The following is a 16,348-nucleotide window of genomic DNA, read 5'->3' on the forward strand; positions in this document are numbered from 1 at the left end:
TTCGAACCCCACTGTCGGCAGCCCTGAAGAAGTTTTCCGAGGTTTCCCATTTTCACACCACGCAAATACTGGAGCTGAACCTAAATTAAGGCCACGGTCGCTTCCTTCCCACTCCTAGACCTTTCCTATCCCATCGCCGCCATAAGACCTATCTGTGTCGGTGCGACGTAAAGCAACTCGTAAAAAAGAAAAACACACACATTTCGCGAAGACTTTTCCCCACGTCCTCAGAAGAGAATCTCGACCGAATTTGACAGTTCTAATAATGCTGAAAGGTTCGAATTCAGATGAACATTCTTTTTAGTCTCATTCACACGACATAAACCCAAAAGATATGTCGATTATTTCAACTTCACATTAGCCAAGTATTACGAACGTACACAATTCATTTGGCAAAAATGCTGAACGAAACTTCCAATACTAAACGCTACTATAATTTAACTACTTTAACGAAACAGGGACTGATGTAATGACGACCTTACCTTGGCATTTTGGCTGAGGGAGTCTGCTGTTGATCAGCAGGCTCTCGACGGAACGCTGTCACCGTCGCTACAGTGTGTTTGGGATTTAGATCCACACTCACATTCCATTGGTCCGAGCTGGCTTCAGCACCTAGAAGGCGCAGACCCGTCTTCACTCGAGCCCTGCAACATTAATGGGACATTATTGCATTAATTTAGAAGAGGATTAGGGGGGAAATACACTGCAGTTATACTATTTGTATTCTTGTTAGTTAAAACGCTCATCAGTTACTAAATTATCTTTTTAGTACGAGACATTTAGTGTTGCTGCATTCACATCGTAGCAAGTTCTGATATAACACTATAAAGAGGATTATTAAAATATGTTTCATATATCAAACATTCCTATAACAATGTGATGAGTAATGACCTGAAATCACGAAAAAAGACGTTGAAACTGGTAGCGCTGACCTTAAAACTGTAACAAGTAATGACATGGGGATCGTCTTCATGGAGACCGCAGTAGGTCCGTCCATGTTTCCATGGCAACCATACCCCTACTCCTTTCTATCCAGCCAGGCAGACATTAAACGTGCTAAATGTCATAACGCTTCTTTCAATATTAGGACTATACGTCTCAGATGTTCACAGCACCATCTGGATGGTGAACCACGGCAACACTTGCAGTGCTGACACTTTTTACTCTATACGTTATGCTTTTAATTGGTTCGTTAAACATCCTGTTTTCTAACAATGTGTACTGTATGTTGATTCCTCACCTGAATAATAATAATAATAATAATAATAATAATAATAATAATAATAATAATAATAATAATAATAATATTGTACGGCTTCTTGGCTGAATGATAAGCGTGTTTGCCTTCGGTTCATATGGCTCCGAATTCGATTCCCGGCCGGGTCAGGGATTTCAATTGTGTATTCTATAGTTAGTTCCTACGGTTTGGGGACAGGGTGCATGTGTTTATCCCAATACATTCCTCCTCATATTCACAGAGTACACCACACTGCCAAGCATCACAGGAACACGCAATAGTGAATACGTTCCTCCACATAGGAATGGCGTTAGGAAGTGCGGCCGGTCGTATAACTGGGCCAGATCCACATGCGCTACACAGATCGCTCCCGCAAAGCGTATTATTATTATTATTATTATTATTATTATTATTATTATATCCCAAATCTCGCGCGCGCGCGCGCGTGTGTGTGTGTGTGTGTGTGTGTGTGTGTGTGTGTGTGTGTGTGCAGACTGAGTGATAAGCAATTGCTTTTTTTACAATATGATTTACGTCGCACCGAAACAGATAGGTCTTATGGCGACGATGGGATACGAAAGTGCTAGGAGCGGGAAAGAAGCGACCGTGGCCTTAATTAATGTACAGCCACGGCATTTGTCGGGTGAGAAGATGGAAACCACGGAAAACCATATTCAGGGCTGCCGACAGAGAGATTTCAAATCACTATCTCCCTAATACAAGCTGATAGCTAAGTGACCCAACACGCACAGCTACTTCCTCGGTAATATCAATGGTATTGTATGGTCTATGTTAATGGAACTGGAATTACACTGCTGTGGAAAACTTAAGGGCGAAAGCAACTTTCGCGTGTTCCAAGCTGGCCATAAGATTGGTAAGGAGTACTTGGGATAGAGCGAATCCATTCCTCCACCAGCGCGGTTGACAACTGCTGGATGGCCGTTGGTGCATGTGGACATGCTGCAATACGTGTGCCCAACATGTCTCACACGTGCTTGATGGGATTTAAGTCGGGGGAACGGGCAGGCCAGTCCATTTGTCGAATATCCTCTCGTTCTAAGAGCTCCTCCACCTGCGCTCTTCAACAAGGTCGTACAGTCTTCTTTTTCCACCGCTTTACCCACACCTGTGGGATCGCGGGTGCGAATTGCGCCGCACATGTGGATTTGGCAGTGTTTTACGGCCGGATGTCCTTCCTGACGCCAATCCTATATGGAGGGATGTAATCACTATGCGTGTTTCTGTAATGACTGGTAGTGTAGAATGTTGCCTGAATATGAAGAGGAAAGTGTTGGGACAATCAGAAACACCCGGTCTCCGGGCCAGAAGAATTAATCAGCAGCGATTAAAATCCCCGACCCGGCCGGGAATCGACCTCGGGACCCTCTGAACCGAAGACCAGTACGCTGACCATTCAGCCAACGAGTCGGACGTTGATAAGGTCGTACACTGTCATCCATAAAAATGAAGTCTGGGTCAAAGATACACACTGGGAAGGAGTACACTGTCACAATAACGTTGACCGGTGAGTGTACCCCGTCCAAAGATTTGGAGGTCGGTATTCCCATGCAACATTATGCCTCCCCACACCGTAACACTCGGACCACCAAAATGATCCTGTTCAACAATGTTCCTGGGTGCATTACGTGTTCCCACCTTTCGCCAGATGAGGGTACGTCTATAATCACTACTCAGACTGAATCTGCTCTCATCTGAGAAGAGCTCGCGACCCCACTCCTCGTCGGTCTAGACCTGATGCTCTTGGCACCATTGCAAACGGTGCCGCCTGTGTGCGGGTGTCAACGAAACACAGCGTAATGGTCATCGGGCAAACAGACCACCCCCATGCAGTCACCGAGCCACTGAGGAGCGTGCGATTGGGTGCCTTGCAGTCCTGTTAAACGTGGTTGCAATTGTACCTGCTGTTTGACGTGAGTCTCTTCTGCCTGCTGCACAATGTAGCGGTCATCTGGCTGTAGTTGACCTCCTTTTTCGAGCCGCATTACCTGTGATTCGGAATGCTCTCCATCCAAGTGAAAAAATGTTGTGAACAATACCAAACTCCTGTGCTACACTCGCCACACTTCGTCCTTCTTCCAGTTTCCCGACGATTCTCCCCTGTGTGAGGTCATCCAAATGTTATCTCCGGACATTCTTCTTCTTATTATTTTCATACCGCTTTTTCCACATCTGTGGGGTCGCGGGTGCGAACTGTGTAGCACGTGTGGATTTGGCCCTGTTTTAGGCCGGTTGCCCTTCCTGACGCCAATCCTATATGGAGGGATGTAATTACTATTGCGTGTTTCTGTGGTGGTTGGTAGTGTAGTGTGTTGTCTGAATATGAAGAGGGACGTGTTGGGACAAACACAAACACCCAGTCTCCGGGCCAGAAGAATTAATCAGAGGCGATTAAAATCCCCAACCCAGCCGGGAATCGAACCCAAGACCCTCTGAACCGAAGGCCTCAACGCTGACCATTCAGCCAATGAGTCGGACAAATGTTGTAATGAATAACCCCACCACAGTTCACCATAACAGCTCGCTGATTGACTCACACTGTCTTACTCCTTCAACAGCCTCGTTTGGAGAGACCAGACCCACTTGGCGCTACAGTCGCCCTGACCTCACGCCAGGTTTCTATGCACGTGTGGGAGACGTCTGGCAACATGTTACCACACTTCCATTCTTTTTCACCGAGTAGTTGATATGTTATGTTGCTTTACCTATCTCTTTCATAAGTTTTGTACAGCAGTGTATATTAATAATGTTATTTGCTTTACGTCCCACTAACTAATTTTACGGATTTCAGAGACGCCGAGGTGCCGGAATTTAGTCCCGCAGGAGTTATTTTACGTGCCAGTAAATCTACCGACACGCGACTGACGTATTTGAGCACATCTAAATACAACCGGACTGAGCCAGGATCGAACCTGCCAAGTTGGGGTCAGAAAGCCAGCGCCTCAACCGTCTGAGCCACTCAGCCCGGGACAGTGTATATTAACCAAGGATTAACATAAGTGTGTTTGTCCTGAGGAGATAACTTTTTGGGCGGTGTGAGTAAAAGAACTCGATGTGATCCACACTCAGAGATGTCGCTGATTACACGGGATTCGAACTTCAGATATCCAAATAGTTCTCCCCTTCAAATACGAAGTAGAGCTTCTAAATCTTAATTCAGTACAATAATGAAGTTAATCGTATCATGCACGATGTATCTATGATATCACATGCCTCTCATGTTCTAGAACAAGACGGAATTTAATGAAGCTCTCTCGTATATAAAGTGGTCTCCTTGTTAATCATAAGCTGTTTATACCACCGAAAAGCTTGTCTCTTGAGTCTACAGCTCTGGAGAACGATGCTTTTTCATTTCAAAATGCGTGTAATCTCTCTCCTTGCTTATAACCTGGGGCAGCTGTTTCTTTTCTAAGACTATATAAATAAAACTATAAATTAGTTTCTATACAGTACTTTAAATTTTTACCCTATCCCATGCTTATTTTAATCTCGGATTAGGTATTCAAGAGTCGAATATAGGTTTAGTTCAACTTGTATCTGCCTGCCGGATTGTTTCTTTGTTACGATATTACGGGAAAGCGGCTAAAAAGAACTTCTCAAAATTTAGTATAGGCCTATATCTTAAATATATATTAAAGCCACGATCGCTTCCTTCCCAATCTTAGCCCTGTCCTATCCCATCGTCGCCATGAGACCTATCTGTGTCGGTGCGAGGTAAAGCAACTTGTAATAAAAAAATCTTAGCCCGGCAGTATCGACGATGAAGCCTATTAGGAATTCGATGATAGATTGGGTGAACAGTGGACGGGATAGGGTGGGGGTGGGTGGTGTCGATAATTGGAAGTGGAGCTACTACTGTAGTTCTGTTTTTTAGGTGGGGAGAGGGTGTGCAGCGGAAGAATAACGTTCGGTACTGGTACTCAAAAATAGACACCGTCGCGAGTCAAACCCTATGTACCAGTGGGTGTTTTTGTTTACATCCTCTCTTCCATGCTATTCCTAGGCTACATTATCAGCCCGTCGTGATCAGCCAGCCGTACTCATGCCTCTCAAGTTTACCTCAGGCACCAGCTACTGCACGGAGCGTCTCCGGGCGTGTTCTCACCACTTTCAACGTTAAAAATAGCAATCTGGGCACGTAAATGCACACTAGCTCAACTTATCCGCCTGCAATTTGAACAGAATTGGAGTGTAACACCTCAAAGATCTCCCTTGTAAGTTTGCTGGAGACTGCCATGGGGTTTACTACGTCTATGACAGATCGGGACATCGAATGCATTTTATTGAATAGTTTTGAATGCCGATTTCAACGAAACACCAAGCCCAGGAATGAATCTTATACGTGCACTCTCATGAAACGTGTTGGTTTAACTGAAACTGATTCAGGAAGTATAATAATAATAATAATAATAATAATAATAATAATAATAATAATAATAATAATAATAATAGACGGAGCCGAGGTGTTAAAAGTAGTTCAGTATTAAACATACTGATCACTACAAACGTTCGTCTCGGTAAATAAAAATAAAAATAAAAATGCGAAGATCAGAGAGGAACAAATTAAACCATGTTGGGTTAGTTAAGAAGACAGACAAACTGATATTCTGCAGTACTTTAAAAGAACAAAATATCGCGTCAAAACCAATCTTGAGATACATAGTTTTTTAACTTTAGCTTTTTAACTTTGACGAACAAAATGTGGGAAAGACTTTAGCGTGATATTGTAATTCACAGCAAATGCAGTGCTTAAGTTTGCGAGAAACTGCAACTACAGATCTACTGTGTTGTTACTTCGTCTCATGGTTTACAGGTGCGTGATGCATCTCGTAGGCTACCTATAACTTGCGGAATTGAAATATTAGCTTTTGCGCTGAAGTAACATTAGTATTTGCGGTAAAATCATATAGTTTTGCAAGGGTAGGGGATACCCTGAAACCAAAGAGCGATTCATTTAAAGAATTGTTTGATAAATATAAGACGCCATTGTGGTTAACGACGAATGGTGAAAGTTTTTTTAAATATAGGCATGCATTCTGAGGACTGAGGAGAAGTATGATGCAAGAAGATATTGTCATATGTTCTGTGCTAATGTTTGATGATGGAATGTGAATATGAACTTGACTGTTTTGAATTATTTTAAAATCTTGCCTTTGTACAAAACTAAACTAACAAAATAGGGATATTTTCCATTACCCTCAGACGCCTTCTTCATTAATGAGTTTGACCACAATCTCAGCAAAGTTAGGTCGATCTTATGATGTTTTCACGAGTGTTACAGAATCCATTCCTCACCATTACTCAGCCATGAGTTTCTCCTTCGACCACAGACAGTCACCTTAAATACTTCGTATTTCCCATTCCTTACGATATATCTGAGGCTTTCCTTCTCTTCAATGTGATCACTAGTTCCCGATACTTCCTCATGCTTCAAGTTATCTTCGTCGGTAATGTGAAGGTGATTTGATCACGCTATGAAATTTACTGCACCCTTCGAAACATGCATATCTGAAAGGCGCCCACTCTGTTGATGTTGCTTTCTAGTGCCCATGTCTAGCACCGTACCGAAGTGCAGAATACACAAAATATTTGACGAAGTTTTATCCTACTTTCAAAAGAAGGGATGATGATGAAGTTGATGTTGATGACGATGATGTTTGTTGTTACAGGGACTTAAAAGCTAGGTCATCGGCCCCTAATGGTACGACGTGCGACGAAATGAAACGATAATTAATACTTCAAAATGTATCCACTAACTAGAATCTAAAACGAATTATGATGAAAAAATGACCATGAATCAAAAACAATCAGTGGATCCAATTCACATTGTCTTATTTTCTGAGATGTTGCTCACTGTCCAAAGGGGTTTAAAACCCAGTAAATTTCCGCGAAATTACTATGTATTTCTGACCAAAAACGCGGTATTTCCTATATATTCTTTTTTTAGAAATTTGAAAACTTTTCACCAAGGGGCCCCACCCTGTTTGTAAGACATTCCTTTAGACAGAACGACGCCTGAGAAACAGGTAATGAGGGAGATGTAGACGTTTTAACGATGCATAAGAATAATATGAAGTCTTATAAAATATTTCTCAGTCAGATGTGTGTTATAATGTAGACTTTTTAACCACAATAACACTCGGCAACCATGAGGACGCCAATTAGCTTAATAACAATCAGTCAATACCATTTAAATTTCGCACGAAATCAGGATTAGAGGATAACAATAGTTTAACTAACTCAGTTATCGGATTGATGAACTATGAATTGTCAAATGCAACGTCCCACTTATCCCTGATGTATTTTTAGTCAATACAACGCGACGTATATTGTAAGCAGTCACAAGCAATTAATTTTGGTTTCCCGAGAGCGATAATAATTGTCTGTTGGCGTGTGGAGGGTGTAGGCAAAATTAAGCGATTGCGCAGTAAACCATTCTTTCTTCCTTAATTTCACCTGTTGGAAGTGAATTTCTTTCCAGAGGTACTCTTATATACTTTTTTCCTGACAACTCATCAGTGAGAATACAGGAAAATTATGAATTGCGATCTTACAATTAGTTCGTATTTTTAAAATTAATTGCTGAAGTCAGTAGGTTATATAATAACTTAGCGTTTTCAACAGGTAACATAATATGATGCATTTTCAGATTAATCGGGTGATTGGTCAATGGAAAATTTTCAAAAACACTCGTTGGGTAGAAATAATACACAAAAGCAATCACCCGATCGTTTAGAATAGGACTATGAAGCTAATATGAAAGATATACAATATGTTAGGTATGAAATAAATAACATGAAAATGACAAAGGTCTGTAAGAGAAAGAAATACACTACATTGCCATTAATGACAGGACACCCGTAGATACTGGCTTTATTGGAATTGCTACGGTCTTATTATGACGTAAAAAGGATGCCGGTAAAAATATTATTGTATCATAAAAGTTCAATAAACTGGTGTCCGGCTCCATGGCTAAATGGTTAGCGTGTTGGCCTTTGGTCACAGGGATTCCGGGTTCGATTCCCGGCAGGTTAATTCTGCTGGCACGGGGGCTGGGTGTCGTCTTCATCATCATTTCATCCTCATCACGACGCGCAGGTCGCCTACGGGTGTCAACTCAAAAGACCTGCAACTGGCGAGCCGAACTTGTCCTCGGACACTCCCGGCACTAAAAGCCATACGCCATTATTATTATTATTTATTATTATTAGTAAACTGGAACAAACATTGGCAATTCAGACAGTGGGGGTTGGGGGTGGGGGGATGTCAGAACTGTAACCACTTATTACAGAGTGTGCAGACTAATTTGATTTATGAAAGAGTGGAAGGTACAGTCGAGCGCACGGAATCTTGTCGATATAGAAACCCTTTTCCGAACATGTGTATTCCACATTAATCGAAGAGTTCGTCACATATCACTTCTAGAAAAAGGAAACAGAAATTGATGGCGATGAAGACGAGAACGAAGACGATGAAGAAGTTGCTTTATATAACGTGGAGTTCTACCGACATGCGCTATCAGCCATACAGAACATTCGGTCTATTTCGCTAACGAAAAATGACACGGAATCGTTCGACATTATTTGCCGTGCCCTTGTTTTAACTGAGAACCGTGCTACCAGGGATGGTTGTGTCCAGCGTAAAATTCTGGATTACTGGAAGAAGTAAATGACAGTACTGTTCAGTATTACTATTGGTGTTACTTCTATAACACATGCAATGTGTGTTAAATAAATGTATGTACTGTACTACTGTGCAATGTGGGTAGGTTTTAATCAAGAACAGATCTGTGTTAGAGCTGAAGAACTAGTGGATTATCTAACGAAGGTATGCCCTTATGGTTTTTATGTTATTTTTAACCACCTTTATGAACTGGAATCCTGTATACAGCACAAAAAGTCCCAGATCCTTGGACTTCCACTGAAGACAGGTTTTACTGTATTTGGAGGTGCTCAAATAAGTCAGCCTCGCGTCGGTAGTTCCATGGACACGTAAAACAATACCTATGGGACACAATTTCTGCACCTCGGGGTCTCCAAAAATCATAATTATCCAGTGTGAAATTATATCCTGCTTTACCTGAGGTCCAAGCATCTCACTAATAACTTTCTTTCCCATGAGAACGATTAACAAAGTCGTCGTTTGTATACGGCGTGGATGTGGAAAAGGTTGTGACGACCTTTCTTCATAACCAGTTTCAGGACGTAGAGGTAGTGACCATTTGATATGAACGTGTGACGATATCTGGCTTCAGTTGTGACTACGTGAAAGAACAGTTTTATTATCATTTCGGTCCAATTACTGTTAAAACTAATATTTTGCATATGTATTGAGACACATACCCTCGAGGTGTACGCGTTCCTCATTTTGAAAAATGATTGCATAAGGTATAATTGAACATAAAAACAAAAGCTAGCCCCAGTGACTGACTCGCTCAAGTTGCGCCTAGAGAGAGAAATATTTGCAGCGCGAATATCAGGAAGTAAATAAAACCCCGAGGCACACTTTCTTTGTATCTTGTTTAATTACAGTTTTCGTTATTTGATTGTTTTTCCTATACAGCACTTTAAATAAAAAAATTCAGAACAATCACTCCTGTTCATTTTGGAAGTTAAAAGGAACAGAATTGAAATGGTATTAGAAGAAGCCTTTCAGCAACCAACAGGAATTAAAGTACCGGTACCTATTAAAATCGATGGTTTATCAACATCACTTTGAAGGCATATTGGATATGAAAGCAGGTTAGTCGAATTTATTTTTCACCTTCCACAGTGACTTGTGACCCCTAGAATGAATATACAGCACCCAAAGACGTTGGCTGGCAGGCTGGTTGGTTGGTTGGTACTCCACCGTGGATAATCCTCGGAATGGTTATCTATGTTAAGGGAAAAGTTGGTATAATGTTCACTCCATGTTCAAATGATGGTTATATACACCAATGCAGACACAGTATGATCAACAAACGTTGCTCACATCGTCAACGTACTGACCAGTATAGTGGGAAGGAAAAGGGTTGAATAGATTTTCTTTCTTTCTTTCTTTCTTTCTTTCTTTCTTTCTTTCTTTCTTTCTTTCTATCTTTCTTTCTGTCTTTCTTTCTTTCCTAATCTGTTTACCCTCCAGGGTTGATTTTTCCATAGGACTCAGCGAGGGATCACACCTCTACTACCTCAAGGGCAGTGTCCTGGAGCTTCAGATTCTGGGTCAGGGGATGAAACTGGGAAGGATGACCAGTACCTCGCCCAGTCGGCCTCACCTGCTATGCTGAACAGGGTCTTGCGGGGGTTGGGAAGATTGGAAGGGATAGACAAGGAAGAGGGAAGGAAGCGGCCGTGGCCTTAAGTTAGGTACCATCCCGGCATTTGCCTGGAGGAGAAGTGGGAAACCACGGAAAACCACTTCCAGGGTGGCTGAGGTGGGAATCGAACCCACCTCTATTCATTTGACCTCCCGAGGCTGAGTGGACCCCGTTCCAGCCCTCGTACCACTTTTCAAATTTCGTGGCAGAGCCGGGAATCAAACCCGGGCCTCTGGGGGTGGCAGCTAATCACACTAACCACTACACCACAGAGGCGGACTTGAACAGATTTTAATTTCCCTTTTCTACTCTAATAGCTGCCTTTGTTCGCAAGACATAGTGTTTAGAATACACTACCTCTTCTGGTATGGGATACAACAAATTTGATACTTTAATTCATATTTAGAGCCTCCGTGGCTCAGATGGCAGCGCACCGGCCTCTCACCGCTGGATTCCGTGGTTCAAATCCCTGTCACTCCATGTTGAGATTTGTGTTGGACAAAGCGGAGGCGGGACCAATAGCATTTCGTTTCACCTGTCAGTCATTAATCATTGCCCCAGAGGAGTGCGTCAGGCTTCGGCAGCCGGCACAATTCCCATCCTCGCCGCTAGAAGGGGGCTTGATTGATTGATTGATTGATTGATTGATTGATTGATTGATTGATTGATTGATTGATTGATTGATTGATTGATTGATTGATTGATTGATTGATTGATTGATTGATTGATTCATTCATTCATTCATTCATTCATTCATTCATTCATTCCGTTCCTGACCCGGTCGAATGACTGGAAACAGGCTGGCTGTGGATTTTCCTTTTTCAATTCACATTTGTCTGTCTCGTCATTGGCATTGACATTCTGAAAGTGACTGAGGTATGCGCGTTGCTAGAAATGCCATTCTTATTCAGCCAGTCCTATTTATGAATGGTGTGACCGGGCGTGTTGGCCGTGCGGTTAGGGCTGTGAGCTTGCATCTGGGAGATAGTGGGTTCGAATCCCACTGTCGGCAGCCCTGAAAATGGTTTTCCGTGGTTTCCCATTTTCACACCAGGCAAATGCTGGGGATGTATATTAATTAAGGCCACGGCCACTTCCTTCCACCTCCTAGGCCTTTCCTATCCCATCGTCGCCATAAGAACTATCTGTGTCGGTGCGACGTAAAGCCACTAGCTAAAAAGAATGGTGTGAAAATGTCACTCATATGGTTGGTTAGTGAATGCATTCAGTGGGCTTGACAGACTGATATGTAATAGCGACTTCTGGCTCGGTGAGGAAGGCAACGGGAAAACTACATCACTCCTCATTTCCTTTATAAATCTCTTCAGCGACGCCTGACGGCAGAACTGTTGAGGATCCAACCAGCCTTCGGTCTGAGTACTCAACATACATTCTAATAGTGCAGAAAACTTGAGATTCTACTAGGATGTTAAAATTTTCGAACTGACCAGATAATATTAAAAAAAAAAAAAACAAGAAGCAGCGGACCTGGTCTAAAAGCTAAGCCACAACCTAAGGTTGTTGTGACGCTGATCACGTGCATTCCAATACTTGAATGATATCTGCCTGGGTTGCAGTAGCCTTGGCAGGCCAAAGTCCTTATGGGCGGTTGCACCACAAAGTTTTGTCAGGATTATTCTTTATGTAAAATGTTACAACCACTGAAAGCATGTACCGAGGGCGAGAACCGGAGTCATCTTTTAGCCTTCATCCTTCTTCTGGTCACAATAGAAAATATGTTTCCTTATATTTCGTCAGACTTATCTCTAAAATGGGAAATTCCATTCCCCCACACTTTCCTTCGCAATCCTCAAGGTCTGTTTACTGGGCTTTAGGTGGGCCGATGACATAGATGTTAGGCTCCTTTAAAAAACAAGCATCATTATCATCATCATCATCATCATCATCATCATCAAGGGCTTTACATACATTTTTATTCTCGTCTGCGATCTCTCCAAAAGTGAAATCAGGAAAGAGCAAGATTTGCATAAGGGACACCTTTGACCTCGAACGCTTTGGATTGCTCGAAAACATGCTTAGAATATACTGTAGATCGTTCATCATAATAACGGTGGCCTGATATATTCCCATGCAAAACGGTGAATTCTATCTCATGAATTATCTATTCAAGTCCTAAGAGAGGAAATTCGGTAACGCAAGGAAAAATAATATCACTATAAAATGAGGGGGAAAAGGAATTCAATGCCGTGAGTATATTTGTTACATTTTCCGTCAACAGCATTACATACCCTCTGCTTTAATTTTTTTTACAATCTGCTTTACGTCTTATGGCGACGAGCTTTAAGTAATTACAATACGCAAAATGTATTTGTTCTACTGACCTGATAGTGCTGCTGTTGGTCTTCGTAGTGCAGATGTGAGATTTCAATGAAGTGGTTATAGCAAAGTGGAAGAGAACAATAAGCACATCTCACTAAAGCCACATTTTAATATTCAATATCACTTCAGTATTCAAGCAGTCCAATCCATTTTCAAGCGATGATATGGGTATGTCAATGTCCTAACCTACCTTTTGCAAAGCATACTGAAACATAGACTTGTACTTTGATATAGAAAATTGATTTTATATTACAGAGTGAATTCTAATGATGACATGCCTATCATGTAACTTTACTTGTGGTTTCTTACATTGCAGTATCACAAATTCAGTAAGCATTTTCAAATAAAGCCTATATTGCCAAAAGAGTTTGGCAATATTGTATTGTTTTCGGTGGTAATATCTTAAGTGTAACATCCTTGTTTGGAAAACTTGGATGTATAAGTGTAGGATCTATGCGACCTGACAAGGAATCACTAAGCAACAGACTCTTTCCACTTACATGTTTACCAAGGACTGAAGTTAGAAAACGTTTCGTATGCTCTTTCGATTTCCACTTTTTGCTTGCCTCTAGACGAATGTTTCGTGGACATGTTGCTGCAAGTTTATTTGAAACATTTATGTCGAAAGTGCCTTATGTCTGTCGAAAACATATATACAGCTTGTTAGCTAATCTGACACTCATTGATACAGACAAGCAATAGTTTTATCTTCTCTATGAGATAGTGTTGACATTGAAGACATTTCATAATGAAATTGCCTTTGGTCACTGTTCTTAACCAATCCTTTGTCCACACTTCCGTTTGTTATAAATCTGCTCACTTCCTCCACAACCTCGTGTGCCTACCGACGTAAGATATTAACTCCTTGAACGTCCTTACGTTTGACGAATGTAGTAATACGCCTCGATCAAATTAAATATCCAGCCTTAGGATTGTCAATCAAAGTAACGGAAGCTTTGAATTTGTCCAGACGAACAATTTCACACGATCCTAGTTCTCACATTTGCAGATGCCAATAGTGATCTGTAGATCCACACGCCCTTGATCTAACAAATGATGTTTAGAAAAGAATTTATTTCTTATGAATGATGTTTATCTAGTTTCGGATATGACGGAACTCAAACTTAACGGGTAGAAAGGAGGGGTGAAAAAGGAGTTGAATTACTTTTATGAGGATACTTATAACTCAAAACTGAAGATGTTACAGGCGTGAAAATTATTACTTGGAATCTCCTTAAAAAAAAACACGCATTTGTTTTGTTCGGAAAATAGGCATAAGGGGTGTGGAATTGAAAAAAGTAAATAAGGAGTTGAAATACCTTTATGAAGATACTTTATCTTAAAAACTGAAGCTGTTATGGACGTGAAAGTTGGTATTTTGAATTTCCTTTCAAAATAAAGAGACACGTATTTTTTTTCGGGAAGTCCACTTAAGGCGATATTGAACCGATGATTTTGGCTGTATTCTGTTAGCTACGCGGTGTTGTTTCTTAAGTGATGGTATACTGGGGGGCAAGACGGTCCGCTTTGAAATGTTTGGCTGAGTACAACTGTCACATTATGTTTAACGACCATTCGAAGTCGACCCCAGTCTAAAATAGTTCATGCAGGCCACCAATCCATATCTCCCAGATATTACTTCTCTTTCCCTGACGCTTAACAATCTACTATTCAGTACCTAGGACTTCATAGGATTTCTCAAAGTTTCAAAAATGAGTGAGTCGTCATACTTACGATGTGAGATGAGAGGGGAAGTGTTCTAATAATAATAAAAACAGAAAATTGGTGTCAAGGCTGTTCAAAATACTACAATTGTAACGGATATTTGGCTACTTGTGCCACCAGGAGAAATTATCTGACTTACTTGTGTTCACATGTTTAGTATAAAATATGTATATGTAACTTTGGTTTAGTATTATAAACACAAAAATAAAAATGGATTCTTCCTTTGAAGTCCATTAAAACAAGACCTCGCGGACTCCCAGCGCAGGTGAGTTTGAACTCCAGAGTTGATCATCATTGAAGTAGGATTTTTCACCTAGCCTATATCGATGGTCAAAGCGTATTCCTTCTTTTTACTTGACTTGATTAACTCATATTCTTTCACAACATATAGAGCATTAATTACTATTTCTACCACCAATACAATAGGCCAAAATAATCAGAACTAATCTCAAAATACAAAATGAAACTAAAATTCGGAAAAATGTTCTTGGTGTATTTCAAATCAAACTGTTAAGATATAGTATTATGTGTAATTTCTTGATTATGATAACAATATCATCAGGAATGCTATTTTACACTTTCCGACATAACATGTAATCGGTTGAAAGTCCGCGAGTACAAACACGACCGAAAGGAAGAAGCACATTCATTATAAAGATTTCTTGGCTAGTTCATACATAAAGGTTTGGCTATACTTTGTCAATGAAAAGATGCACTTCTATGCTTTCATAATCTTCTTGGGCATGCTTACAACAGTCATGTTTTAATTATTTTAACGATGTAGGCTACAGTTCACTGTAAATGATTGCATTTTGCTGCCCTATTCATTGACTGATTTTAGTATTTCATTGTAAACTTATTTTTGTGAAGAACCCATCACGTTTGGGGAACTGGCCCTGATATAGTGTAGTTATAACTTTAATTTTGACGTCCATCGCAGATTTAACTCTGAAAACGCACCGAGATAAAATACCTACTTTGTCAAAACTTTGAACCTATGTTTTGTAAATGGTCATTTTGAAAACAAAACGTAACGGAAACTGCCTCCATTTAAATTTGAAAAGCAGGCTATTGTCAGTAGACACCAAATCAATTCTAGGTAGATAAATGACCTGATTCTTGGAAGCACCTGTATTGACTTCTAATTTTATAATTTTGTCATACATTTCTCGACCTATCATGCGCACTCCTCTTATTAAACCGAAGGCCATATGCATATTTATTATAAGCATTACAATTGCACCGACTTTCAATTTTAATATATTTGGAGGTATTCCAGCTGACATAATGGAGTGTAGGTATTCTATATGGATTCTCTGCTTACAAAATCTGTGTCAGCACCATCAGCTCACAACATAGTATTGACACTGTTGTATTCCTTAAAACTTCCTGGGATTACGTGAAGAACATATTCATTTATGCTATTACAGTCACCGTTGAAGTGACTTACAATTGCTCTATTATAGTAAGCTGAAGAATTAAAGTCTATAAAATTGGCGAAACCATGACTTACCAATGAATCGTTATTTATGAAGTCGTTGAGAATCTTTGTTAGGCTGTAACATTTCCTAGTTTTTCAATTTCATGATATCCTCGTTGTAGTAGCCATACCGCGAATTCCTTTCCGGAAGGCTTTGCACGCATATTTATTTTCAAGTGCAATACTTTAATTTTTGGCTATATTTGAGTATTCTGGATACATGACTCAGTTATCTAAGTACTTCCACCTT

The 16,348-nt window shown here is 40.6% G+C and overlaps 1 protein-coding gene across 1 annotated transcript in view; it reads right to left on the reverse strand.

Annotated features, from left to right (window-relative positions):
• Positions 1-16,348, reverse strand: part of dtn (transmembrane protein 132C dtn) — an 877,664-nt gene that overhangs the window by 581,756 nt on the left and 279,560 nt on the right. Inside the window, exon 3 of the mRNA XM_068226042.1 lies at positions 483-644. Coding sequence (XP_068082143.1) covers positions 483-644 — 162 coding nt within the window. The remainder of the gene's footprint in view (positions 1-482; positions 645-16,348) is intronic.

This window comes from Anabrus simplex, chromosome 2 (genome assembly GCF_040414725.1).
Source record: "Anabrus simplex isolate iqAnaSimp1 chromosome 2, ASM4041472v1, whole genome shotgun sequence".
NCBI lineage: Eukaryota > Metazoa > Arthropoda > Insecta > Orthoptera > Tettigoniidae > Anabrus > Anabrus simplex.